The sequence below is a fragment of the Agelaius tricolor genome, unplaced genomic scaffold (genome assembly GCF_023055355.1).
Source record: "Agelaius tricolor isolate 1412-34295 unplaced genomic scaffold, bAgeTri1.0.p SCAF_10, whole genome shotgun sequence".
NCBI lineage: Eukaryota > Metazoa > Chordata > Aves > Passeriformes > Icteridae > Agelaius > Agelaius tricolor.
The window spans coordinates 18,044,454-18,070,079 of NW_027269270.1; the positions used below are offsets into that span (position 1 = coordinate 18,044,454).

Here is a 25,626-nt window from a genome sequence, read left to right on the forward strand (position 1 = left end):
GTGGGTGCTAGATACAGAGGCCTTGTGAGGAAATTGCTACAGTACTAAACATAGAGAGTCTGGTAGAAGACTATCTTGAAAACCTACTATATGGTTTATTACACTCTGCTTTGAAACAGCTTAATTCTCTGGTTTAAGACAGAATTCTTTGTACAGTCCGAGAAAGAAAATAACATTGCTACAAATCACAGGAATTGCATCTTAGGCCTCTCAAAGTTTCTTTGCTGAGTCATGTCATCTGACTAGTCACACACAAATACATGTCAGCTTGTAGCTTGTCATGGAGGATGATTAGAGATTTTTTTGAAGGAGCTGAAGCTAATGTGCTTAAGCTATTGAACAAAAATGTCATATATGCTCTTTATGTGCACTTTGTTCTCCATATTAAATCATATGCATCATAGATCTTTAAGGACAAAATTACTGATGCACACAGCACATGTGCTCCTTTAACCACCACAGTTTACCCTAGCAAAGGGTAATATAGGATTTCTTAAGACTATAGAAAAGAAATTAGCATGCTCTATTTTCTCTGCTATTTAGTTGTCATCTCTCAGGCATTTTTTCCCCATCATGATTTAATCTTGTTGAAAATTTTGGGTCCACATTCCGATGATGCCCTCCAGTAATTGGAGTAAGTTTCTAAAGTTAGGTAGATTTTATTTTACTCTTGTAGGCCCTACATTTTTTGTATGGCAATACTTCACAAAATTAATTACTGCCTCCAATTTTTTATCAATGCCTACTACTTCCCACGGGTTTTGGTTTAAGATGTGTGTTTCTTTGTGGGGCTTGTTCCACATTTCCAAAGCATATTTCTGCTGGACACTGCTTGGTCTCAGCTCAATATCTAGCGACTAAACTTTCAGCACTGTCATTCTGCATCTTTTAATTAGTTTGGACTCTTCCCATACTTTGACTAGAACCTCAGTATGTTCTTTATCTGATTGATCACTCTTTACAGCAGATTACCCTCCCTGAGGAGAATAGCGAGGCCTTGCCAACAACACCGATATTGAAAAGCAACTACAAATTAGCAGCTGTGATATCGGACCTGGTTTTTGTTACACATCCCACCGAGAAAGCTGGTGCTCTCGGGGTAAAGAGGGATTGGGTGAACTCGAAGTCTTACAAGTTGAAGGCAGAGAAGCGCTTACTTTCTGGAATGTTTCCAGTGAAGGGACCGCCCGGAGGAGGGGCCGCGGTCTCACAGCCCCCTCCCGCCCGTACGAGTCCTCGGTGATCCTCCCGCACCTGACCGTGGTCCAACAGGTCCCTGCAGCCGCAGGTCGGGTCGGGCCGGGCTGGGTGCGGCCGGACCGGAGCACACCCGCCTTTCCCACACGGCGGAGGCGCCGCGGGACCGCTCCGGCCCGCCTGAGGGGAGCCCGTGCCGGGCGCGCGGGCCGGGCCGCACCGGCGCCCCCCGGCCCAGCGGCGCCGCGAGGGACGCGGCGCGCCCGCCCCGGGCCTGCCGGCCATGGAGCCGCTGCCGGCCGCGGAGCCACCGCCGGCCGCCGCTCGCCAGGTACCGGGCGGACACTGGGGGCAGGCCAGGTGTGGGACTGTGCACGGTTCAGCGAGCCCGCCGGCATCCGCCGGACTTCGCTCTGCGGCTCGTGGGGCGGGGATGGGTGTGAGGAGCACCGCCGCCAGTTGCGGCGGCTCAGGACGACCGGCCACTGGAACGTCCCGGCTCCGCGGTCGAGCGGGCGGCAGCGATGGCCTTTTCGTCTCTGTTCAGGTGCCCCCGAATTCGTAGGAGGAAGAAAGAGTCCTAGGTACCACGCCGGGGGAGAAATGCGGTCTCGGGGACCTCACTTTGTGAGGCAGGGGAAGGGCGGCTGCTCGGCACGACTGAAATTCGGTGTCGCGTGAGCACCGAGCGTGAGCGCCGCATCTCCTGAGCTGTGCCCCATCATGTCCTGCCCTGCCCCATCATCTCCAGCCGTGCCCGCTGCTGTCGCTGCCGTATCGGGTGGCCTTGGCTGGCCCACGCCTCGCAGGGGGCCCCAGGAGAGGACCCTGCGAGAGGCAGACGGCTCGCGTTCATGTCTCCCGCGTTGTGCAGCTCTCTGGCCGGGCTCCCAGCTGGGGATCCCTCCCTGTCTGCGGGCCGGGGACACCGTCGGGAGCGCTGCTCTTCACACAGGAGCCGTTTCACCTGTGTCACAACTTTTTGTTGCCCTTTCGCCCATTGAAATATGTCCCTTCCAGCTGGGGAAAGGGACCAGGGCTTAGCAACGCACATTGTGTTAATTTCTTGTAACAACTGAAGAGAGGGAATTGGACTGTTCTATTCAGTGCAATTTCACCTGTACTGTGCTGTTAGTAGAGAGCATTAGAATTTCAGGAGAGAATGACAGTAATGCTTCTGTTGCTGAAATCAGCAGTGAAATAAAAATGTAGTACAAGTCTAGATAAGAAGCAGCTGAGATAGAATGTTACTTATGAAACTATGTGATATGAGTAGGATAGGAAATAGTGGTTAGAATCTCTGTGATGACACAAAAGACTTGGGGACACCCAAGTGAAAATACTGAATGGTAGATTCAGAACAAATTAAATTACCTGTCTCTTTCTAGGATGCATAATTAAAACATGGCACTCACTAATGCATGATATTATAGATGCTAAAACCTATGCAGTTTCTAAAAAGGGAAAAATCAAGCAGCTGTCCGTTTAGAAGTGTGATACCCCAAGAACACAACCACTTTGGAAGTCCACAATACACAAACTCAGGAAAGCTGGGAGAGGAAAGTTTGCTAACTAGCTATTTTCTATGGTCTTATGCTTTTCCCTAGGCACCTTTCATGGTCATCACTCAGAAATGGGATACCACGCTACACTGGGCTTTGATCTGAGACAGTATTATGTTAGTGCTGCTTAAGGATTAAAGGTTCCACTTAAATGTGTAGCTGTACTAGAGGCAGGAAGTCTTATGCTTGTCAGTTTATGTGTCTATCTACAGATGACTTAGATTTTTTTTAGTAATTTATTTTTTTTCCCAGGAATATTAGAAGCAAGCATTTGAGTTTGTACTATTTGCTATATATGTTAAATAGGCTTCTGCATCTATGAAATACTGATGTTACCTTCATACTTAGTGCACAGAACACAGGCAAGAATTTTATTCATTAAATGCTTGTTCCTCCCTTGAATTTCACAACTTCAGGTAAAATATGATCTTTCTGATGAATAATTCTGAAATGTTCTCTGGCAGCACAGTGGTGATCTAATGAGATGATTACTGCATATTTATTAAAAAGCTCTTTTATGAAGATACAAATATTAATTTTTGAGGCTACTGGCTACATATTGTGCTCTGAACTTTGGTTCTTTCCCACAGAAACTTTCTGGAACCAGCTGATTTTATAGTGTCATTAACTATTCATAATTAACTAAACCATTGAATGGCACAGAAATATTTAAAATACTGGATAAAACCTTGGATTAGAGTATGTTAAGATGCTGGCATGCTTTACTAGTAAGTCTTGAAATTAATTTCATTTCCCCAATTCAGGAATTTTTTTTACTGACCAATTATATTAGCCAAAATATTTTTGAAAATACTCGATTCACATTATTGCCTTAAACATGACTAAGAATGTCTTTGTTTAGCAGCCTACCTCTGAGTTTATATATATTTCTTTCCTTCCACTTACTATTTTTCAGAGAATTACAGAAGATTATGGGTCAGACTTATACAGGAATTAGCTGCTTAATACCCCTTTGATTTCTCAATGAAAAAAAATGGGATTTACTTATCAAAATACCTCTACAAATCTGAGTCTATGACAATTTTTAAAAAATCTTTAATAGACTATGTGAAAAATAATTGTTCTCACCTATTTTTCTCATGTATAATATTTTCCTTGTCTTCCTGAAATAGGTAGAAACAGATGACCAAATAGCCCTCCTTAGTAAGCCCAGGAATAAAGGAGGAAACAGTGATCTGGCATCAGCTGGATTTAACATTATTAATTCAATCATAGGATCAGGCATTATAGGTAAGTCTACTTTTCTTTACTGTCCTGTATTTATCCTTGTTTATTCATGCATGACTATCCAGCTTGGACAATAACACTGATTCCTTACTTTCTGCTGCTGTTTTTAAAGATTTTTCTCTGTATTTATTTGCTTACTTTGCAAAAATGTTGAGGTGTCAATTGGGACCACACCTTAGTGATAAATACCCCAGAGTTTCTTGGCCATAATGGTCAGACTGGTTGGGCAGGTGCTGACTGAACTTCATACTTAAGCAACACTTTGTCCACTGAAAATTATATTTTGGAGGTGATTAAGCATGCTGATCCAATTTGGGAGATTATTTTTTCAAATCATTAAAAAATAATGATTTTTTTAAAGCATTTTTTAAAATCTGAGTTTTTCTTTATTTTGATTCTCACAAATAAATATTTGGAAAGAGTCTTCTAGAATCTCTCCTTTTCTGCTTTGCAGGATTGCCATATTCGATGAAGGAAGCTGGTTTTCCTCTAGGAATACTGCTTTTGTTTGTGGTTGCCTTAATCACAGGTACTCTAAAGGCAGTTTCTGTTGTAAAGATAAAATTAGTCATGCAATATTTTACCTTATCTTGAGCTTAATGATACCTTAAACAAGTATATCTATGACAGGTCATAAAAATGACTAATTTTTTCCTTACCTCACTAATCTTTTCTGCAGATTAGTAAAAGTAGAGAATTACACTGTACAATATATGAAGCTGCTTTTTGACTGCATTTATTTTCATGAAGCCTTAGTTTCCTAGTCAAGGTTACATTTGAAAGAGTGTTCTTATTTTTGCCCTCATAATCATCTGTTTGAGTCCACTGTTAAGACTGGACTAATTAAGAGACTGAATCCTGAGAGGGTTTTATATGACTTTTAAAAATAGACCACAAAATGAAAACCTTTGATTGTACTATGATTTTAAGTATTTTTCTTCCAATATGAGCCTATAGCTCCTGGATTTAGTGGCTTGAGAGATTTTGTGAGATTTCTCATTCCTGCTCTTCCTAGTGCCACTGCTTTTCTTCTTAGAGCCTTTTTTCTTTGGTTAGAGGAGTGAAAGAAGGTGAAAAGTAATCAACCACAAGTTGGCTCATATCATCTTTAACAGTAATTTTATGTTTTAACAGATTATTCCATTATATTGCTGATCAAAGGAGGAAATCTGTCCGGTACCAAAACCTATCAAGAGCTGGTCAAAAAAACCTATGGTCTTGTAGGTTATCTAATCCTTTCAATTCTCCAGTTTTTATATCCATTTATTGGTAAGATCACATAAAATATAAATGTTTAAGTTTTATAAGTAACAAGCTTTTTCACATTACTGCATCATTTCACTGATTGAATATTAAGAATATGCTTCTTCGTATATGCTTCTTTGCTATTTAAAAAATAATTAAATTTATTTTATGGGTTCTGAAGAATGAGGAGGTATTAAATGAATTGAAGGATCAGAATAATAGAATTGAACTGAAATGTAATAGCAGAGAAATTCATGATTGCACATATGAAAATTAATGACCAAAGTAGCTAGAAAAAATAGCAAACGAGGTTCTGTTCTAGATTGAGTAGCAGAGCACAAAGCTGATGTGTCTGAAAGAAAAGGAAAATATGAATTTAGGAGTATACTGAATTAGTATATTTTCAGAGATGTGATGTTACTGTAATTGGAGAAGCCACTGTTTAGGTCTTGCTCTTCAGAAGCATTAGTTCAGCTTCATGCCCAACGAAGTACTGGGAAATTAGGCACTCAGACCCCTTGGAAGAAGAAATAGTAAATGAAGCAAAAGGTATAATCTGGGCAGGAATTTATTAGACCAGAAGTTTGAAATAAAGTTCTGTTCTGAATCTGTCTCCTGCTGTAGCAACATAATTAAATCAAATCTTAAATAGTCTTGATATTTTCACACATGGGGCTGCAAGATAAGATGACTTGAGATATCAAGAGTCTGACTTGGTGATCATGAAGTCACAGATCAAAATTCCTATTTGGGTCTGGCTACAGATACCTGAGATTTTTAAGGGTGGCAAGTTGCTGTTAGTGCGGGCAACAGTGTTATACGTGTAATTGTACTCCTTTGTAAACCAAGTACTCCCTTAATAATACAGAAAAAGAATTGTAAAGGTCTTAGTCCTCACCATAGAGCTATGGTTATGCTCTTGTATGTGTTTGCATTAATTTATATAAGTAGAGTTTATGACTTACAATTTCACAACAATGAAAATTTATGTATAGTTAATGTCAATACCTAAATATGTGCTGTCTAAATACTAAAGATTTTGATAAATATAATTTGTGTATTCATACACATGTGCACAAATTTACGAGCTGTTAGTGTAGAGTTAGATAAGAATGAAGTAGTAGTGTTAAGGCCACAGAACTTAGTAATGAGAGGGAGAAATTGAAGTCCATATCTCATCTCTTAATTGATTTTCTCCTTCTTTCTTCTGGTTTAAAGAGTTTGCTAGCTTTTTGCATGAGCTGGAAAGTCTGTTGTATTTAATTGAAGAGCTGATTATTTGACTAACACAGGAAATTTACTAAATAGAAACAAGCATTTGAAAGTAAACTGACAAAGAATTGCTATCAGAAACAGAAACAAACAGTTTTTGAAAGCCTTTTTTATCCTCTTCTGAAGTAAGTTTATATGGCCACTCAGCACAATAATCTTGCTTATCAGGCTGCATTAATGCTTAGGTGGTACCTGTTTAAAAAAAAGCAAAAAAGGAAGTGTTAAAGAATTATTTTTTTAAACCTGAAACTTTCAAGTTGTTGCTGCTAGCCAGAATTTATCTTAGAGGGATAGTGCCATGTAATCCTGAAGTCTACAAAATGTGTGTATTCAGTGTTAATCAAATATTTTGCATATGACTTGCATATATGCTAACAAAAAACTTATTTTCTTTAAGCTATGATCAGTTACAACATAATAACAGGAGACACTTTAACTAAAGTTTTTCAGAGAATTCCTGGAGGTAAGATGCATTTAAAAATTTTAAGAGTGGGGGATTATGGATTGGATAGAAGCGTAGCATAGGTATTTTGCAATTACCTGTAATATAGCTTCTAAAGTACTCTTAAATTTAGTTCAAATTAAGGACTTGAAGCATATGTCTATGAGTGGGGCTTTTTGAGTTTGTTTTTTTTTCTTTAATAAGCCTTTCCCAAATAAAATCTATGAATCCTAGTCCTTGGCTAGCAGTGGACTCAGTGTCAGTGAAGAGACCAGATGCTTCAGTGAAATACTAAGCAAATAGAAGTGAGTCTTCCACAGTTGGGTATTTACAAGATTATTGGGTTTTGTATTTTTTTAGATGATGATGATGATGATGATGATGATGATGATGATGATGATGATGATGATGATGATGATAATAATAATAATAATAATAATAATTTAAATAGTGAAACTGTACTTCATCTAATGAATAATTCTGGATAAGTTGCAAATAATATAATGAATGTAATGCTTTTTAAATCATGCTCCCTTGTTTCCCTTCCTGTGCTCTAAGTTTTCACAGCAGCATCAGTGGAGCAATTTATATATGTGTTTGATATCTACTTTAGCACAAAAGCAGCTAAATTAAAACATTCTTCACTGGGAGATTAAACTGAGAGAAAACATGCATGTAATGAAGTGGAAATGTGAATTTGTATGAACTGTTTCATTTCCACAGGAGAGCTGTAATTTTCAGCATGTGAAACCTGAAAGGTGGATGTAGTTTTGTCACACTGTGTTGTTCTGTGAATAGCTGATCAAATTGATAGTGACAGTAGATATCTAATACTTTATATATAATATGACTTCTGTAAAAGGGGGAATCCCCAGCATGGCAAATCTGATTACCTATGCGGTAGAATACCTGCCTGGAAAGAGGTGGGAAAGCTTTGTCATCTCCCAAAGAGGGAACAGAACACTGAGTTTTCCATGTCAATTGCCAGTCACTTTCCAGCCATAATTTTTCATCAAGTATTCATTCAAGCCAATGATTTATGGTGGCCTCACTGAAACTTGGAGATGTTTTATTTTAGGTTGTCATTGCCTTGAAAAAACACACCAGTTGTGCAAACAAGTCCCACTGACTGCATGGAATATTATAAGAGCATTGTTGCCCTCACATGGTAATCTACTTTGCAAGTGGAAGCCAGCTGATAGTAGGAAAGGAGGTCCCCAAAAGAAACCTCAAAATTAACTTATTGTAGGCCATTTCTTAGAGAACAATGCTGTCCTAAACAGCACAATAATTGATGTCAACCCAGAGTATCAAAAAATTCTCAAGACTAAATGGCAGAAAGAAGGAGAATTTTTTTACTTTCAGTCTCCCAGCGTTGACCCAGACATAATGAAAGACATTAATACCAATCTATATGTAGGAATCCAGACTTTGCAATTTTGGTTTAATATATCCCATATGTTATGCATTTGGTTTGAATTTGAAGAATTCTTGTGTTCATGCCCATGCTGTGCATGGCTTTCTCAGTGTTAGTTAATGCCTAGTTTTCAGTATTACTTAGCCTGAGTAACGGGAATAAAAGCTTGATCACCAACAGTTTGTTACTTATAACCTTTCAAATGTAGCTAATCTTTTCCTCAAGTTAGTCTCTTAAAGAAATAAATTATTTTCTTTTTTGCTTTAGTTGGGGTGGATAACGTGCTTACCGACCGTCACTTCATAATTCTTCTTACCACCATCATCTTTACCTCACCTATATCTTTATATCGAGACATAGCAAAATTGGGAAAGGTAAATCATAACAGCAGTTGATTTTTGGTTTATTGTTCTGTATGCTATTGAAAATAAGTGCCAGTCATAACTTTGTGTAAATAATTAACAAATGCATTATGCTGCTCAAAGGACCACCTTTCAGCAGCTTGCTGACTGAAGTCATGTTTTTACCTTTACAGGTATCTCTTCTTTCTCTGGTTCTGACCATTGTCATCCTGGTTGTTGTGATGGTGAGAGCAGTAACCTTCAGTCCACAAGTGTGAGTATTCCTACACTTGCCACAAAGTGAAATTCGTTCATATAGAAACTGTTATTTCCCTGTTGCATTTACCTGCGTAGTTGTAGAATGTGCCTGCTTTTGAAAAATCTCTATCAACAGTAATACAATGAACAGCTAAATATACTTCATCCTTTGTAATCTTTTCTTCTATTGGGTATAAGCAAATTTAAAGTCTCAAAACCCCTAGAGATAAAAGGGGAATTATGGATGCCTAATAGCAGGTGGGTCCTGAATTGGCATGTGAGATTGTTGGTCGTTTGAGATTTTTTTTTTTGTTATTATCAGACTGCCTATATTTACAATCATTAAAATAGCTACTATCTTAGGAATATTTGTTGTTCTGATAAGATAAATATAATAATTTCATAATAAAAATAAAATACAAATACTGTCAATTTTTTTAAAATAACACAATAATAAAATCTTTATTTTGTCATTTGAGAAAACTGTATGATACCAAAAACTCTTGCTCATGCATACTCTGAAAGTAATATTTAACATTGCACATTGGAGTCTTCTAGACAATTTAGTTCACATAAGTATGTGTTGTGACAATATTTTTATTATTATATTGCAAGAAAGTGCTACTAATCTATTATTTTTCCTTAAAGGCTTAGAAGGGCTGTCTTTCTTCTCATCCTTTAAATGTATAGATTTATTAATAAAGATGAAAAAGTCTACTTCTGAACGTGCTTTTTTATTTATTGGAACAGATTTATATGCTATTTCTTATGTTTCCCTCAGTAGATTCTTCCACCAGGATTGTTTCAACAGTGTTAGGCACAATTGTTCAGTTGTATTACTGCTGTGACACATGGGTTAATTGCAGGGTATTCAGGTTTAATGGTAGGAAGATGCCTAGAATAGCAGTTTCTTAAGTTGTACCAGATGATGTTGTCTATCATCCACAAAATCTCTCTCTCAGAACAGTGTGGAACTTCCCTCCCCACCATATTTCTGGAGCAGCATGTTTTTCACACTGTGTGTCAAAGGGGTTTTTAAAAGGTTAATCTCAAAACTCCCTGTTAAAAAAGGAAGAAGCTATATATAATAGTTACTGATAACCTTGTTACTATGGTAACATTTCTTCTCCACAGTTGTGATGCACTGAAAAATATGGAATGCATGGTTTTATTTTTTCTTACAATACATGCCATTTGGTTTTGAGTGATTCTTGAAGTTTTACTTCTTAATTCTTTAGAGACTTCCGTTTCTGCCTTTACACTTTTTGTTTTCAAAAATGCATCCACCAAGTTGATAAACAGTTGGCAATTTTTTTTCCTCACCAACATTCTGTTAATGTCTATTTTTACTGTCTTTGCTATTTTTATTTTACAGTTAGACATAGTTTTAACAATTAAAGTATATGTCTATCTTCTATTTTGTTGTATTGTGGTATGGATTTTTTTTTGCAATGAAAAGAAAGAATACTGCTATATTTTAATATAGGTCTCATCCTATTACAAGTGAAACAAGTGAATTAACACTTTTACTTTGAATCCTTATTAAAATACAATAGAAGTCAGAGTTCACAAATAGATTTTTAAAAATCATTATTGCAAAAGCACAGTCCTTGTATCTGTCACATAGGAAAAGAATCTGTACAATCGTGGATAAAGGCTCAATGGGGAAAAGAATATTTAATCCCTAGAATTGTTATATGGCAGAACTCATTATGTTCCTGCCATTGATGACAGGTGATTGCAAAGAACAAACTAGACAATTCCATGGTTTTCCATTCCAATCCTTAACTGGCCTTTTCTTATGAATTCTTCCTGTGTATGACTCCATTTCATATTGGTTGCTTCTTGTTGCTTCTAACCACAGTGGATATGAACAGCAAACTATTTATGCTTTTTCAAGTGCTTGAAAAACACCTCTAAAAAAGCTGTATTTTGACCCGCTTTGGGGATCCTTTCTATAGACTAAGCACAGTTCCTTTAGGGTTTCTCTTTTTGTCATTTCCTGTGCTTCTAATCATGTTCAATGGCTGCCTCAAGTCTTCTGCAAATTAAAGTAGAATCATGGTGCCCCACCTGCCTGGGATATTCCCTCTGAGGAGCAGAGGAGATGATGTATCTTAAATGCAGAGTGTTGTAAGGTCCCATTCAAGTGTGTCCCTTGGGGATTGCCATGCCTCTGTTTATGTAACCTAGTTTGATGTTAGCCTCTTTGGAAGATAGCATGATATCAAGAATGTGCCTTGAGTTTGCAGTCTGGTGGAACTACCAAGCATGAGATACTCTGCAGAACTGTTTGCCAGTGATTTTTCCTTTTCTCATGAAGTTTGGGAATTTTTTTGTTTGTTTGTTCTCTCTGCCTTGTTCTTGTGAAGTCTTTTTATCCTCTGCATAACTGTAGAATTTGTCATTACAGAATTGAATGCTGCTTTATCAGATGATTTCTCCATTTACCAGCTTCTTTATGAATTTTCTTTTTTTCATCCTGTTCTCTAGCATGATTGTGTTAATTGCACATTTCATGCTTTCCATTAAGGACATTTTTTGCTTTTTGTTCCATCATTCAAGTTGTTCCGAATACATTCAAAAGTATTGGACTCAGATCAGGTTCCACTGGAATCCCATTTGGATATCCTCCTGCTTTGATAATTACTTTCTGAGCAGTAATCAGTTTTCATTTACTTTTAGATTTTTCAAGGTGAATACTTCTTCCCTTTGAGAGGTACAAGATCATTATGTGGAAATGATAAAACATTTTTTGCTTAGCTGCAATCCATGCTCTAGTTGAAAATTAAATCTTGTTTGGACAACAAAGCAATTAAGGATATTTTCTGCAATAACCTGAAACTTTCTGCAATGTTCTAGACCATCAGAGAAACAAAGAGATGATTACTATTTTAAACATGAATTACAAGATTTTGAGTGTTGCTTCTTTTTTTTGTTTGTTTTCATCTTTATTTGCTTTGGGCGTGGGGCTGGTTGTCCAAGGACATTTTAGGAATGTTACTGTCACATTCTGATGAGGAAAAACAAAATGTATTTAAGACGCGGGATTACTTGGTTTAATTTATTTCCTCTTATGACAAATATAAAACTTTTTTTTCAGTTTTGGTTTTGATAACCACCACCCATATGATTACTGTTAACTGAATGACACAATAAACCTACAGATAGAATACAGTGTTCTGGATTATTAAGAGTTCATTCTCAGTATTTTAAGATGTTGGATAAAATTACATTTTGACCTGATCTCTATAGCCATCTGCTTACCCATGGCTAGGTATTTGTGTACTGTGATCAGAAAAAATAGGTAGGAGTTAACCTGAACTGTCAAGTGCAGCATGTTGATACTGCATGAAATAATTTCATGCTTCTAGCCTGAAACTAAAATTCCTTGCTGTAAAAAGAAATATTTTATGTAGCTTATAAAGAGGGATCATTTTAATTTAATTTGGTGTTCTGTAGCAAGAATTTTATGATGTCAGTGTCTCCATAATACATAAATGTCTATGAAAAACTTCAAGAGCATCTGCTACACATAAAGAGGATGTGAGAATTACTCAACTGGCAGCTGATTCCAAGGGTAAAACACCAAGGGCTCAGGAAAAAAACTTGAAAGTAAAAAGCTGATTCTTTCCTTTATATAAAAAAATCCACTAGTAAGCAAAGGTAATCTTTAATGTGTGATAAAATTAAAAAAACCCAACTAAGCTACTTTTATATTTACAGAACTGTTAAGTAATTCATTAAAGAAGAAAGAAGAGTAGATATAGCTGTATCTAAGTTTGGCTGACATAATAGCTTTGCCTTGTCTGTGTTCTTTCACAAGATGACTTTGATTAATATGAAATCCAAGGCTAATGTGAGCTGCACTCATTTTCTTTCCATTATATTGATTAAAGTTATATTCAGCATCTATGAACTTTTCAGTATCTTTAAACTTCTAAAGTTCAAAAATACCTAGAAAGGTATTTTACCTTAGAATAGAATTAAATCAAAGTATTACAATTAATTTCCTAAATGTTTAAATCATTGAAGTAAACCTGAATGAATCTATGAGATGATTCTGGATTATATTGTTAACTGTTGGTTCGCACCTAAACTTGGCAGTTTGACACTGATCTTCAGCCCAAAACAATGGAAGTCTTGCTCATTCCAACACGTAGCTCCCCTGTTATATGACTGTTCCTATCTAGAAATCACCTTTCTTTTTTCAAGTAAGTGTTGCATAGCCACCAGAGATCAGGGTTGAGATTGGGGATATTTCTTTCTCTTGCCTTCATTAAAGATGTTTTGCTTCTCATGCACTCTTATACTGCAGCATTTCTATATAAGTGACAGAAGGTTCTTTTGTATAGCATTGCTCTTAAAATGGGGACAGTTATGCTGCAGGTGTTTTACAAGAAGTAAAAGAGAGGCCATCTTAGACTGCCGAACATAATTTGTTCCTCCTGATCTGGATGCTTACCCTGTTAGGATGTATTATCCTTTGCCTGGTTCATTTGTTCTTCTCAGTTTTCCTGTTATGTAGATAAAAATGAATATTTTCAAAACTTTTTAGAACTGATTAATATGTTTATTATGGTATATTTTCACTTACATATATTGAAGACTCAGTACAGTCTTATTTTCTTACCTTCTAGGTCTTCTTCATTGCTAGGCCTCACTACCTTCAGTCTGTCTTGCTTTTGTCCTAGTTTCAGCTAAGACTTTTTCCCTGCATGGGAACTCCCTTAGGCTGTCTTTTTTCTCAATCTTTTACTATTTTTATTCCAAGAACTACATGTAAATTACATCTCAGGTTTTACTTTGTGTTTCAGCTTCTGCTATATATGATAGACAGTACAGCTGTCAGCAAGTGCATTTAGTTCAAAAATGTATTTCTTCTCTTACCTTTCATTGTTTCATCTAACTAATACTTCTTCAGTGTGAAAAAAACTTCCTGTTCATGCAGGCATAGCCTACGTTTTTGTACACTGAGTGAGAAGCAGAGAGCTAGCTGATTTTTTCATTCATGTATTTTCACAGCTAATATTATTCTTGTATAAGCAGCAGTTAAAATCTTTCCCTAATAACTCCTAACAAGAATGTAGGTCAGAACAAAAGTCCCCTCTAAAAAAATCATCTTGAACAGTAGCAGCAGGATTGAAAAACCACAAGAAGTTATCCTGTATTCTTGTGATATTCTTTCAGTGTGTGCATGCATCTGCCTACAGAGATGCATATATTAAATCAATTTGCATATGTTTACTTTGACAGATGATGTTTCCATTAGCTGCCCTTTGGCTTGTGAGTGATTTTCTGTGATTGTTCACTATATGGCTCTTCTATAACTAACACCTACTGTCTTCTGGCACAGTTTTCTCCTTCTGATAAGTTTTTCTATGAAGTTGTATTTTATATAGACGCTTTCATGTCACCTGCACCCTTTCCCAGGAGCTTTTCATATGTCTATTTGTTCTGCAGACTGAACTTGGGAGTAATTTCCTATTGATGTGATCACAGTTCTAGAACCGTTGGCTCTCAGTTCCAGACACTCAGAAATGAAATTTCTGGCTGTGTGTTTTCATTGCATGAGGTCCTTCTATTCCCACAAAATGAAAATGTTTTTCAAAGCACATGCAGCAATATATAAATTACTGAAGAAAACAGCACATCTGTACCAGAATACATTGTAGGACATTACAAGCTGCTGGTAGTGTTCAAATCAGGGATCTGAAATTCTTCCTCTGTTCTGCGACTAGAATGGAAGGAATTTATCTTCTTAGGCTCTTAAATAAGCAGGATTTTGTTCTTTTGGGATTTTTCCCTAATAATACTCCTAATCTGATTTTTCATTCATCGCTAAAGCAAAAAAATATTTTAGTCTTTTGCATATTGCTAGTGCATGAGCTAACACTGTGCAAGGGGAAAACCAGCTCCTGTGATTTTTTTAATTAATTGGACACTTTATTAAAAATGTTTCAAGTCAAATTCATATGCTTTCTGAATTCCCTTTTTAAATCTGTATTTGTAGGAGCTCATAATATAGCTATAACATTGCACAGGGTGTACCATTTTCACAGAAATTAAATGTGTTTCAGGCAAAAGTGTGTCCTTTCTTGTTTTTCAGCAAAAATGTGTTTCATTCTTTATTTCTTTGCATTTAAAAATATTTTCATTTATAAGGTATTAGATGATCTAAGTTTATTATTAATAGGAAAGAGCCAATGAAAACTTCTGCCATCAAATGAAAATACAAAACAAATTTTCATTTTGTATGTTTATTATCAAAGCTGACCTCTAGTGGTTACAGAGTGGAACAGATGGAGTGTTAGCTTCCTTTTATACTCTTTTTATTTTGAAATTGTTTTGCAATTTTTCCAATCAGATGTGAATGTTTTCCTTAAAAACATTACATTCAAAATTATTAATATTAATTTTCCAGACACATCTCTAGGTGTAGTGATTTGAAATCAGTGGCACTGTAATATTAAGGGAGCTTTTATAAGGAACAGCAGCAGCTATAGAGGGTCAGAACTCCAATTTCTCAAGACAAATACCGGATAGCTCTATTTCATCCATAGTACTTTACATCTACTTGCTGAGTCTGAGAGTATTTTAGGAGGGCCATATTCAGCTGCCAAAGGCTTGAAGCAGTATGTTACAGCAATTCAAGACAATATACTGTACCTGAGGACAAAAAAAAAGGGAGCTTGATTTTATCTTCAGGTTCTGTTAATTTCAAAGTTAAACTTCGCAACCACAGCTTAAGAGCTGAAAAGCTGCTCTAAGTCTGAACTGAATGTGAATGAGGTACTTTAAAACTGGGTTTTATTAATACGGAAAAGGAAGGATTGACTATTTGAACTCAAGAAATAGTAAGATATGAGTTCTGAAAGAGGAAACTGCAACTTTTTTTTACTTTTTTTTTACTATTATTTTTATTTTAATCTGTTTATTTTTAGGGGCTGGAGGTGTAATTTAAACATTTGAAAGCAATGAAACCTGGTATAGTATATGCCACTGCAGCTGTCAAAACCAGCGAGAGGGAGAGATCACAAAGAGAGGGAGAGATAAAGCTGCCATTGTTACCTTCACAGAACTGGCCAGAGTGCCATACTGCTTCCTAGGGCAGTAGGAAAAGAGCATCCTAAGGCCTCAGGTGGCAGCAGCTTTCCCTCTTAATAAAAACAGAGCAATTAAGGTTAGCAGTAGCCAACTTTTTAAGAGCAAGCTTCTCTGAATTATTTTTCATTGTCTGTGCTTTAATATTACAAATTCAATATTTAACTAGCTTGTGAATTTAATTTGATCTTTTTTGCAAATTGTATGTCTGGAAAAGGATATTTTGTGTCCTTCCCTGATTTTTCATTTTGGCTCTTTATTCCAAGATGAAGTTCATGCAGTAAATGGTTTTTAACAAAGTTTGCTGATGGTCCTCCTCTAAGCATTGCAATTACCACAGGTCCAAATCTATGAGCATATCTTAGAGGAGGAGGTGTGGGGAGTATTACATTCTTGCCTTACTGTAAAAGTCTCCATGTACTCTCTTACAATTTCTTTTATGTTTTGGGAAGTAGTGGAATCTCTTTACTATGAGGAACAGTTGGAAGAGGTGTAAAGAAGGCAAACTCCCTCACTTGATTTGTAGCCTAGTAAAATAGTATCTCTAGACTGCATTGATTGCATGTTTAAATTCAAAGGTAGAAATTGCCTCTAAATAGTCAGAGGACATTTTCAGTTGAGATAACCTTAGTCAGGATGATTTACAGCTTTTACCTTCCATCTTGCTGTTTCTTGGTATATGCTGACTTGAAGAGTTGAATTTGCAAAACTGAAACAGGCTGACGTTTTTGACTGTAAACACTGGTTACAGAAATACTTGAATCAAAACAAGGGAGATGAGAAAGGTATCTCCCTGGTTTCAGCTTGTTAATAAACACTGGGGCTATGTCAGAGAGCAATAACTGATATTTGAAAAGAGGGTAACCTATTTAAATGTCTGTTTTAGACCCAAATCAGAAAATGCATGGATATTTGCAAAACCAAATGCAGTACAAGCCGTTGGGGTGATGTCATTTGGTAAGTGTTTTTTGCCATTTGGGTTTTTTTCCAATAATCAATTGTAAGAAACTATTTATTATTTTGAAACTAGAACTATTTAATATTTTGAAACTAGATTTTTTTTTTCTAATATTCACGTTAAACTGGTGTTGAAAAAAAAAAAAACAAATTGTGTGAATGATCCATATGAATGTCATTGTTACTGTGTCAGACATTAACCTCCTCCAGTGTCCATTTGGCCCTGGAGGCTTGCCACTGTAGCAGAGGCAGTGAGTGCAGCTCACCTGTGCAGGTCATCCTAAAGCCCCTGCATCAGTGGGTTTGTCTAATTGATAAACTAGGGGCTGGGATCATTCTGCATTCCCTTGGGTAACCTCTAACAGAAAAGTCCTCATTCTGAAATCTGTTCCTGCCTGCAGGATCTGCCATATTATTTCTTGTTGGCATTGTGATAATCTGAGGCCTCCCAATGATTGCTGCTGCCTAAAATGGATGCCAAATGAAGTCTGAAAGTAGCAAATGGCTCTGTAGATTTAAAATAGAAAACAACTTCTCAAATCTGCTGCTGGGATCTTAAGTAAAAGGAGGAGGAAATAGCTGTGGAATGGAGATGTGGAGGGTGGGAAATGGCATAGCATTTGAGGATAATGTAATCAAAATCATCTGAGGATGAATATAAACCTTCATCAAATCAACTAAGCAAGTAAAGGTTCGAGCCATTTATCTTTGCCACTCATTGCAAGATTAATGTTTGTATTTAATAATGAGTGGATTCAAACTGTGCTGTGTCTCTATGCATTTATGCATGAATTCATACATTTGCTTTAACTGTCATGTGTGTTTCAGCATTCATCTGCCATCATAACAGCTTTTTAATATATGGGTCTCTGGAAGAACCCACATTAAAGAATTGGTCTCAAGTCACACATATGTCTGTGGCCCTTGCTCTTATCATCAGTGTAGCGTTTGCTGCCAGTGGATATATGACTTTTACAGGATACACAGAAGGTAAACTGCTTGATCCCTCAATTTTGGTGCTTGGTATAATCCCTACGTTTCTGCCTTCCTGTCTGATTTTTTTTTCCGTAAACATCTTGGTGACTATAAAAATGCAGATATCATAGTATATTTGGGCAGAAATAGGACATTCCTCATAGTTACCCAACAACCAAAATGTGATCCAAAAATGTCAGCTACATGCTAATAGCTGTCAGATTCTTAAGCATAAGCCTCACCAGTGAAAGTCCCATTTGAATACTTCCATCACTGAAACGCTTTGAGGACTACACAGCTATGATTTATCCACATGGTCCAGCAGCAGAGAGCAGTAAGAACAAAAATTTCCTACAGGGTATCTGGTATATATCTGTATACATTTTCTTACATTTTTTCTTGTCTGTACTAATACAGCATCTTAGAGTTAGAGGTATTTCCTATCTTTGCAACAGCTGTTCTGGTGTTACTAATCCTACTGTCCCCTCTGTGGGTATATGAATACACATAAATATATATAACCAGTGTTGCATCATGCTATTTAACATCATTTTGTTGAAGTGAGAAAGGTATGTTCATAAGAACAAGGTATAAATTGATTTCAGTGCATTACTTTCTTCAGAGAAAATACACATTTCATAAGCAAGCATATTTTCTGTTACTTAAGAGTGATTGTAGGAGGAGGCTTCCAGGCTTTTTTCTTTTCTGATGAGCAGCAGCATTTAGTTGAGAAGAAAGAAATTGTAGGATGGGGACTCTTGGTTTATCTGTCCTTTTTTCCTGCCTCCAGTGCTTACTCCAGCAGAGTAAGTCACTGTCCTAGATGTACTGTAGGTAGACCGAATGCAGGCTGGCTGAGAACTTTGAGGTACAGAAAACTCTTCCTGCAGCTCCTCCTCAGCTTATGACTCTTGTGTGTTAGCAGGTTCCATCTCACCTTCTGTCTTCCCTGCCAAAATCTTTTGGCTGTTTAAAGTACACCTTATTGCTTCTTCAGTGCCATTGTGATTCCTAAAGTGGTAAATCATGAGACACTGTCATAACTACATAAAAGAGAACTGATACATCATCTGGTCACTGTCCTGTACTGTCTCTTGTTCTTCAGAAATCATTATTACAGATGCACAGTAAAAAAAAGGCAAGTTGATTTGAAGTTTATAACGATGCTTTTGTTTTTAGATATAAGATGATTTGCTTGGTAATAATCCATACGTATACAATGGGCCTTTGAGGTCAGAATACTTAACATTCTTTTCTACAGCTTATTAGCTGTGATTTGATACTGTCAGGGAAATGAAGTTCTCCACAGGCAACTCTCACCTTTTTTTATGTAATTGTTGTTCTAGGAGTTCTTAGGGAAAATTTTATTTTCTGCACATAAGCTTTCTTTCTGAATCTGTCACATATATATTTATTTAATCAAACATCGGCATCTGTGTTATGGGGAAGATAACAGATGAAAAACTCTGATATATATATAAAAAATATTTTAAAATGTTTTTTGAAGATAAATGCTACTTGAGGTAAAAACACTGCTTAACCAGCAGGATAAGCTGAAAGTTGTTCCTGGACATAACTTGTGACTGTAACTAGTTTCTAGTTACATGTCAGAAGAGGGGATCAGAAAATCTCAATTACTCCAGTAACTCCAGTAACCTGCACTTCAAGTTGCAAATACAGGTAAATTATGTGAGGTACAAGCTAATTGGTGTTTTGCTATGCCTCAGGAGATATATTTGAAAACTACTGTAGAGATGACAACCTTGCTACATTTGGAAGGTTTTGTTATGGAGTTACTGTAATTCTGACCTTCCCCCTTGAATGTTTTGTGACCAGAGAGGTAAGAATTTATTACATTTTCCCTTTAACACTGTTGTTATGTATTAATAATTTTGTCACATTCTTAATACGTATTGTGGCTGAAGTCTATGGTTGATCTGTGATAAATAGCAGCATATTTTATCCTGCTACATGCAATGAGTATGGGGGACTGGTTGTACTGTTTAGACACTGGCCATATAATGTTGTTTTACATTTGCTATAATATTAGTCAACGTTATTATTAATAATTACTTAATGATATCAGGACTGCTGAAAATTTCAAATTTGACATAAATGACGCTGTTGTTATAGAATTGAGAATAGCCAAAAATACATACTTTTCAATCTTAATAGTTTTTCTTTTTAGAAGTATCTCCATCTGGGAGGTTCATCAATTTAATGAATAATTGTAAGTGGATTTATTCTGTAATGGGCAAATGGGAAAAGAGGAAATTTTGAAATCCTACTGGTAAAACTAAGTAAATTTGGGAAGTGTTCTGCAATTTTAGTAATGATTGTTGTGAGTAATTTTTGGAAGCAGATGAAGATATTTTCTTGAAGCAAGGTAAGTAAAATTCAGCCAGTGCATTCTCACCCATTCCTTTAGTTTCCTAAGTAAGAAGGTTTGGAGTAAGTTGTTTGATAACATAGGGAGAAAAATCAAGGTTTAAAATTGTGGTTCTGTTTCAGGTGATTGCCAATGTGTTTTTCCATGGGAACCTCTCAACAGTTTTCCATGTTGTTGTGACAGTAGTTATCATTGCTGTGGCGACTGGTGTATCATTAGTGTATGATTGCCTTGGAATAGTTTTAGAGCTGAATGTAAGTGAACCTGTCTACTCTTATGTTTAATACATCACTTATTAATAAATAAGAACTTTTTTAAATCCACAGCTCTACTGAAAATCTTACCTAATTTGACGTAGTCAGTAATAGTGTTAGAAGAAGGAATTACTGCTTCAAACACAGATAACTAAGGGTGAAAGGAAGTTCAAGAAGTAAAATTCATATGGTTGGGGGAGGGTTTTCGAACAGTTTTGTAGATAAGGCAAGTGGCTATGACCTACAAAATGTGTTAAGCCGCAGCAGAAATCACTGAAATACTCATTCAAACTGTATAGTGGTACTGAATTTAGCATTTCTTTCTTCAGTCCCTGCTTCTGATTAAGTTAGCAAATTACTTAGCACTGGGGCAGATTCTAGTGACTGCCTTCTGCCACGGTGGCAAAAACCACAGGGAGGCAGAAAGAAAGAACCAGTAGTAGCTGGTTCCACAGCTACTACAGTAGTGACCACAAAGATGGTCACTAGAAATATACAATCAAGAGCAAGCAAAAAAAGCAAGCATTCCATCAATCCAGTGGGTTTTTTTTCTTAAGCAGTTAGTCAGTAGTCAAGCTGATAGCTTTATTCAGTCACAAATACTAGTTGATAGTCAGGCATCTGCATGGGTAGGTCCTATCTTGTGTGGGTTTTTTGCTTTTCCTTTTTAAGAGAGAATTTGAAAATACAGCTGTAGGTATTTATTGGATGTAATAATTATGCTCAGAAAGATTGTTCAGTCTTGATATCTAGCAGTAGGGCAAACTGAATAGACAGAGTATTTACATGTGAAAGAAAGGTGATCTATCTTTTCAGCTGGCTTTCTGTCCAGCAGAAGAGCTGTCTTTTGGCTCTTCACCACAGATGGCATTTGATACTATTTCTCTGACCCTGGTTACTCTTTCCCTGCTTTCTGGTTTTAGAACAAAACAGAAGCTATTGTGTTTGCCTGGTGGTAATTCCCCAGGGAAACTATTGGGTCATATGGGAGTTAAAGGATTTTCTTTGTTATTCTTTTACTGGGATGCTGGTTTGTGTTACTTCACAGTAAAAGCTTACTTTACTTACTTACTACCTAAAGCTTAATTTTCATGGAGGAGATACTTTGTGCTTGTACCTATTTCTGATGTCTGTACTGATGACTGTTAACAGGTTCTACCATACAAATATTGGAAGTTTTGTACAAATGATGATGTAAATTTATTACTTAGGCTGGATTACCATCTGGCCATAATTAAATTGAAACATAGTGTTTGTTAAGTATGTAACTAAATAAACATTCAAAATTTCTACATAAAATTGCTCCCTTTTGGCATGTAACTCATATGCCAATGTGCAGTGGCTTTACTATAAAAAGAATTTTTGAAAGTGCTTTTTTTGTCCCTTTCTAAGAGAGCATTTAAAGAGTAGCTGAATTTTTAGTGAGAAGAAAGGTTCTACTTTGTCAAAAGGAGCTTTGCTTTCATAGGGAAGTCAACCTAAATCAGGTTATAAATGTCAAAACTGCTCAGAATTCTTTGAACTGCTACATGATGCTTCCACTTTTCAAAAAATTTTATTCCTTTTAAGGGCAGTGTTATATCTAAACTCCTCCATGGAATTATCTTAAATATTTTAATTCAGTTCAAGTATTGAAGAATTTTGTTTAGACTTTATCTCTTAAGCTGAGAAACTTTAGGAAATAAGATTAAATGCTTCTTGCAATGTTAAAATATTATTCTGGATCAGCAAAGCAAAAGCATTTAAATAAATCTTAATTATTAGAAATAGTTTAACAGATATTTTCACATATTTTTGGGACCATTTTTTGGAAAAAAAGGTTTTCCATATAGCAACACAGGAAAAGGGCTTTATCCTCTGTTTTTACTGTTGTGTCAGTCTAATCACAACTGTTTAAAAATTTAGGTTTTTTGTTCTTCACATCTAAATAAACTTGCTAATGAGTTTTTTTCTATTGCTCTTTCCCAAACACAGGGAGTTTTGAGTGCTACCCCACTTGTTTTTATCATCCCATCAGCGTGTTACCTAAGGCTGTCCAAGGAGCGGTGGAACCATCCAGATAACCTCATATCCTGCCTGATTCTTGTTCTTGGTGTGCTAGTGATGGCAGTTGGGTTTGTCATGACTGTCTTGCATCCCCAGGAATGTAGCCATGGAAAAGAAATGTTCTACTGCTCCCCTAGTAATGTTTCTTTACACAACAGCACACTTCCACCCTAGGTATTTACTTACATACTTGATTTTATGCTGCCATCCTTTTTCAGGTGAGACTTCAGTTTTAACTGTTGAAACACAAAATCTCAGAGGTGCCTTTCAGTAGACATTACTTGAATAACTTGCAAGCCTACCAAAAAGGTTGCATTTTTTAACCTTAGTCTGCAATGCTGTTTAAAAGCGATAAATTAAATGTTTTGGAATATAAACCTTTCCCATGTTTCATTGATTTAACTTAGTTTTTATTAATTTTATAATCTTTCAAGTGTATTTATTAGCACACTATGGTATGGGGGTTTTTTGAAGGCCTGAGAAAAAGTATTTTTGGATCTCTCTACAATTCTGCTCTTAAATTGAAAGACCCTTATTAATTCTGTGTTTGATTTTGCTGTGACTGTCCTTTAGAGCTGAAAGCTTTCCTTTTACTGGATCTTGAGTCAAAGGAAATTTTTTATTCTGACTAAACTGTAATGGATACAATTTAATTGTAACTGTTACACTATGTGGTCTTGTACTTAAAAGATATTGCACAAATAAATCCACAAGAGTGGATTTCAAAAGATTGAACTAGGCAGTCTTAGTAAAAATTTCAAGATTGACGAAGAAGGAAATTACATTGCAGCTCAATTCTTACAGTTATAATATTATTCATTATTTCTGAACCTGAATTGAAACTAATACTCTAAACCTGATTATCATTCTAGTCCTCTGTTGCTTTTCAGTAAATGACTAATGATTTTGTCATGATTTGTCAAATTTTGGTGATTTGTTACGTTTTCCAAAGTCCATCTAACATCAAGGATTCATGTATATATACGTATGTGTATAAATATACATATATACATAAGTATATATAAAAATAAACTCACATGCCTATAGAATAGGGCTAATTTGAGGTTGAGTAATATGAGTATCCTCAGTCATATCAATGCTGTCATTTTGAAAATGTTTTGTTACCAAATCAAAATGTGTACTTAATTTTTGCATTATTGTAATCCTAGTGGTTCCTCATGCCAGCTAGATGTGTAATGCTGCTTCATTTTTATGCTGCTTAATGAGGATGGGTTTTGTCTTCATCTTGCATGACAAAGATATGTCATTCAAGACTTCCAGCTAAATAAATGTCTAAGCAAGGGTCACTAATACTTGTGATAATATTTGTGAGAAAAACACACTTTTAAAAAGTAGTGCTTCCAAAATAAATGCTTTAAATATACCGGGGTTTTTTGTTATTTCTTTGGGATTTTTTTTTAAGTTGTAAAGCTATTAGAGAGAAGCATGAGTATTACTGTGCTTTCATTTCTCTACAAAGTGTCAGCTTTGGGGGTGATAATTTATTTGTTCTCCAGGTACCTGATACTGTTCACCAAGAATTTTTCTCACGAGTTTAGATTCAGTAATAGCTGATTTTTTCTTAGCTGTAGGTGAATTGTTACTGAATAGATTAACTTTTTTTCTATGCCAAATGGAGTCAAACCCAAATAATATTTCCTTGTGACACCCAAGGAGAGCTTTTTGATCAATCTTAATTCTTTTATGAGCCTTGTTGTTCTTTTTTTTCTGATTTTTTTTCTTTTAAAATAGGTTACTTTGTTTCAAGTATTAATTATAAACTATCTTTGCTACAGAGTGTCAATGGAATAATTTCCATGTCATTCTACTGAGGCTGTGTTGTTATTAAATCATGTTTGTATGTCCTTTATGAAGGATGAGTCTTTATATGCTTTTCTGCTTTATAAATTAAAATTAAGGAATTATTTTTCACTGTTCATTTTAATAAGTGTAAAGTCTGAAGTAGTAATGGTCAGTTAAATATTTTCATTGCTGCTAAAGCTTCTCTTGCTCTTAGAAGTTTCTTTTGACAAAACTAATTGAATTCATGTAATCATGCTCAGCGGTTTTTATTTGTGAATTTCCCAGGTGATGATGGGGTTCTCTCAGCCATAAATATATTGAAAATGGGAGGTTGTGTGTCAGAGATGCCAGAATTTAAAGTTAACTGCTATTTGCCTAAATATATAAAATTATAAAACCCATGATCCCTTCCTTTCCAATATTACGTAGTGAAACGTACGTTATTGAAATGACAAATAATAGCAATCTGGTAAATTCTTTCTTAGAACCTAGGAGGTCCAAATACAGAAAGATAATGCATCATAACAAAAATTGTGATAACCATTGTTTTTTGCAAACACTTAAGACTCCCCAGAATAAAATTGTAAAATCTATTGGGAACCTCTCACTTGCCTCAGCATGTGCAGGATCTCAGTACAATCTTAGTACTTCAAGCAGAGGTGTGCTGGGAGTAGCAATATCCCCAACTACAAATGCCCTGTGGTGACAGAACTTCAGAGTGCATGGAGGGAGAAGAATGTTCCACAAGCACTTGCTGGCAGGATTTTCACATCAAAAGCTGGTAGTGTGACTCACTATTTCTCCAAGCTCCTCTCTCCAGCTGAGAAGGCATTTCAGGACACCAGATGTACAATTACCATTCTCACAGGAGCTAAGCAGACAGTTTATGACTTTCTAGAGCAAAGTGCTTCTTACCAATTGCAGAATTCTGAGCATTCACAAAATACTTCCTCCTAAAAGTTTGTCAGATGACCAAACCTGATATACTACCTGACTTCTAGAGAATTTTCCTTCCTCCTCAAGTTTCTCTCTGGAGGGGGAAGCAAAATGGCTCAGGTTTGCTAAATGGACACATTTCTGTATATTTTTCACACACAAAATCTTTATATCTCATAT

The 25,626-nt window shown here is 36.2% G+C and overlaps 1 protein-coding gene across 2 annotated transcripts; it reads left to right on the forward strand.

Annotated features, from left to right (window-relative positions):
- The first annotated feature begins 1,204 nt into the window (after nt 1-1,204).
- On the forward strand, nt 1,205-24,091 carry SLC38A11 (solute carrier family 38 member 11). 2 transcript variants are annotated; one of them, XM_071435021.1, is made up of 12 exons: nt 1,205-1,528; nt 3,893-4,010; nt 4,462-4,536; nt 5,142-5,276; nt 6,922-6,987; nt 8,651-8,757; nt 8,919-8,998; nt 16,973-17,043; nt 17,872-18,033; nt 19,746-19,858; nt 20,530-20,661; nt 22,636-24,091. In XM_071435021.1, the coding sequence occupies exons 1-12, from the start codon at nt 1,481-1,483 to the stop codon at nt 22,879-22,881; spliced, it is 1,353 nt and encodes a 450-aa protein (XP_071291122.1). In that variant the 5' UTR covers nt 1,205-1,480; the 3' UTR covers nt 22,882-24,091. The 2 variants fall into 2 exon arrangements, with proteins under 2 accessions (XP_071291122.1, XP_071291123.1); XM_071435022.1 differs by lacking the exon at nt 17,872-18,033 and having other exon boundaries at nt 1,207-1,528.
- The last annotated feature ends 1,535 nt before the right edge of the window (nt 24,092-25,626 follow it).

Coding starts and splice junctions, on each gene's coding strand:
- SLC38A11 (XM_071435021.1), top strand. CDS start 1,481: ATGGAGCCGCTGCCGGCCGCGGAGCCACCGCCGGCCGCCGCTCGCCAG. Junction 8,758..8,918: donor ACATAGCAAAATTGGGAAAG/GTAAATCATAAC, acceptor TTACCTTTACAG/GTATCTCTTCTTTCTCTGGT. Junction 19,859..20,529: donor AATGTTTTGTGACCAGAGAG/GTAAGAATTTAT, acceptor GTTCTGTTTCAG/GTGATTGCCAATGTGTTTTT.